General features: G+C 39.0%; 1 protein-coding gene across 1 annotated transcript; it reads right to left on the minus strand.

The window, feature by feature from the left end:
• Positions 1–1427: 1427 nt before the first annotated feature.
• Positions 1428–3121, minus strand: LOC137822719 (ornithine decarboxylase-like). Its single transcript, XM_068627670.1, is given in 2 exon segments — positions 1428–1663; positions 1665–3121. Coding segments are annotated over 2 exon segments (1308 nt in total). The 5' UTR covers positions 2937–3121; the 3' UTR covers positions 1428–1627.
• Between the last annotated feature and the right edge of the window lie 341 nt (positions 3122–3462).

The raw sequence follows: 3462 nt of genomic DNA on the forward strand, positions 1-3462 counted from the left end.
ACAGCTCGAAAAAAGATAATTTAAATAGAATGAATATTCTGATTATTTATAATACATACACCAATTAAATACCAATAAAAGTTATTGAGAATAAAGCAGTTAGCACCTAAAAATAAAGGTGCTTACGAAAATAAAGGTGCACGTAAGCAGTATGTTTTTCTATTATGATTATATGTTTTTTGTTGAGATTATATTCTCCCTGTTGAAATCTTGCTCTGTTGAGATTGGAGAAAACCGTTGAAGGGATATCTATTAAAGGGGTTTGAGACCCCAAGTAAAAGGTATGCTTGTTCTGAATACTTAAGACTGAAATTGATTTGATATTTTTGAATGCCCTCACTGACTTGATCGTCGAAGTTTCAATAGGTAGAGTCCCCTTTGTCCCAGTGGAGCACCAAGTACTTCGAAACACTAATTGGAGACAAATCAAAAGAGGAACTTGCCCAATCAATCTGTTCAAGACCAACCGGTGAGAACAATAATTACTCAATTTAAAACATAATACATTATATTCCAAATACAATATAATAAAACTAATTATCTATATAAATAATTATAAACCAAATAATAATTAAAATTGAAATATTTAAAAATAAAAAACTAACCTAGAGTGTGAACGTGAATGGAGTTGTGGCGGCAATGGAGGCAATGTGGCGGCGACAAAAGCGGCAAGAGCAACGATAAGAGAGGTAACAAAATAGCAAACAAATGTGAATCAAAGAATCTTGTTCGGTGTGGATGCTCTCACGACGAAGAGAACAAAATAAGAGAGAAGCGACACGGGGAGTGGTAGAGGCAACGATTGGTAGCAGCGTTGGCAGAAGCAAAATGAACACTTGGCCAAGAAAAACTTAGAATAGTGCGAATGAAAAGTGAAGGCGCGAGACAATAAAATAGGGTAAAATCATATATTACACTTGTTATGAGTAATAACCAGTGTAATATATCTTTTTATTAACTTAAACTTTTTTTTACTCTGAAATGATATATAACACCAGTTGCATAGCTTATATGTGTAATTTTTAAAACTTTAAAAACTTTTTTTTTTAATTTGGAGATAACTAGAGTTAAATTTTTAAATGGATGTTATATGTATTGCCTAGAGTTCAATTTTTCAATTTTTTTAAACTTTGAAAATAAATTATAACACCGCTTGTATTGAGAATCAATGTTATATTTCATTATTAAAAATTTTAATTTATTTTAATATAAAAATGACCATTCTTCTATCTAAGCGGTGTAATATATAATTCTAAAAATAAATTATTTTTTTTTTAACATGATGACATCAATTAAATAGTCTAACTAATGTAATATAAGTCAAAAATTTATAAAAATATCGTCATATTGTTGTTTACACTAGTTGTGAATTAATCGATCTAATATTTCGTCGTAAAAAACTCATTTCCACTAGTGAAAATATAGAATGAAAAATAAACCATGTTTATTTTAAACATCTATGAGTAGGTGTCTCCAAAATGAAAAAATGAAAAGAAAAAGATATTGAAGGGAGAAACCACGCGGCGGCCACGACCACCCATTCCGTCATTATTGAGTTTCCGAAGCAAAAGAGAGACAAGTCAAGAACAAAACACATTTAAGAAACGCCCATCTTCAGCTTGGGATTCTACAAGAACATGCTCTGTTCCAGCGCGATAGGGTTGGGAATATGCAAGGAATATGGAATTCACTGAGGAGCTAAACCCATTGAAGTTAGTACTGCAGGAAGTAGTGTAAGCACCCATGTTCGGGAACACAAGGAAATCGTTCGTTTGCAGTTCCGGAAGCTGGTAATCCGTCAGAACAGTGTCAAGTGAATCGCAAGTTGGTCCAAAAACGGTAGAAGAGTAGGTTTTGAAATCCCTGCAAGAAGGATCCTCAGGTTTCGAGGTGAAAGCGAGTGGCATGCACGTAACAGTAGCGTGGTCAAATAAAATGTTATTAAGCGTTCCATAAATTCCATCGTCAATCCAATACTCCCTCAACTCTCCTCTCACGCGTTTCCCGACAACCTTTGTGGCCAACGTGAAAGCCGTTTCCGCAATGTAACGACCCGGCTCGCCGATAACCACCAGCTCCTCTTCATTCCCGAAGCTGTCTTGAATCGCGGCGTTGATTTTCATAGCTGCGGCGTCGAACATCGGCCCGGAGGTGAAGCCGCCGCCAATGTCGAGAACGCGCATTCTCGGCATGCCCAGCCGGGAAGCCGCGTCGAAGACGGACTTAGCCGCAGATATGGCTCCGTGATAAGCTTGCGCGTCGCCTCCACCACTTCCAATGTGGAAGGACACGCCGGTCACTTTGAGTCCAGCGGCGTGCGCCACGCTTAGAAGCTCCGGAACTTCTTCAGGAAGCGCGCCGAATTTGAGGTCCAAGCTGCAGCGCGCTCCACTTTCCTGCGGCGGCTTGATGCGGAGGAGCAACTCGCACGTGGGGTGGTATTTGCGTATCTTTTCGACCTCGTCTTTAGAGTCGTAGGTTGTGACTTTGACGCCTACGGTGGCGGCGTATCTGATGTGGGATGCGGATTTGCATGGGTTGGCGTAGATGATGCGGTCAGGTGAGACTCCGAGGGATAAGACGGCTTCTATCTCGGCTTTGCTGGCGCAGTCGAAGCTGGCGCCGAGGGTGGCGAGAGCGCCGATGAGGGAGAGATTGGGGTTGCACTTGACGGCGTAGAAGGGCTGAACCGTGGGGAGCTTGGTGGCCCATTTGTCCATCAAGTCCATAGCGACCCCCAAATCCAGGACTCCGAAAGGGGAGTCAATGTCTGGGTTTTCCGCAATGAGTGTTTGAATGAAATCAGTGAGAGCATTTTGTTTTGGTGACAATGCAGTGATTCGCTTGCCCTTAATGCCTGAGGCACTGAAAACACGCTTCAAGCTCAAGGCTTCTGCGCTACGGGCTTGAAATGCCTCAGAAACAAGCGTAGGCATTTTTGGTATAGCAAAGGTAACAAAGTGGCTAGAGGTGAAGGTGAAGGTGAAGGGCGAGTAATTGAGTGAGCACCGAGTGGATCTTATGTTATTATTGCCTTGGACGTTTGAGAACCCCAGTGGAGTACGAAGAGCGTATATACACCCAGAAAACCACGTGCTATTCTGGAAACCCTTGCGTGAATCACGTGTTAATGTTGCATGATTTAATGTAAAAAAATATAATTTGACAAATTTTATAATTCAATACAACTCTTCTTCGTAGGTTTAGAAATACAACTAAATATATATAATAAAAAGGTTATAATACTTTAACAACCATGTTCCACTCTACAAAATTGGCCTATAAAATTGGAGTTCTGAATATATCATTTTTCATTTAAAGTAAAGTTTAAATTCATTTTTCATTTAAAGTAAAGTTTAAACTGACTCTTATATACAAGGAAAAAGACTTTAAATATTTTTACACCTTATTCCATTTTACACACAATAAAATATTAATATTTATAATAAAAAATTTAATAAA

Source organism: Phaseolus vulgaris, chromosome 9 (genome assembly GCF_000499845.2).
Source record: "Phaseolus vulgaris cultivar G19833 chromosome 9, P. vulgaris v2.0, whole genome shotgun sequence".
Classification (NCBI taxonomy): Eukaryota; Viridiplantae; Streptophyta; class Magnoliopsida; order Fabales; family Fabaceae; genus Phaseolus; species Phaseolus vulgaris.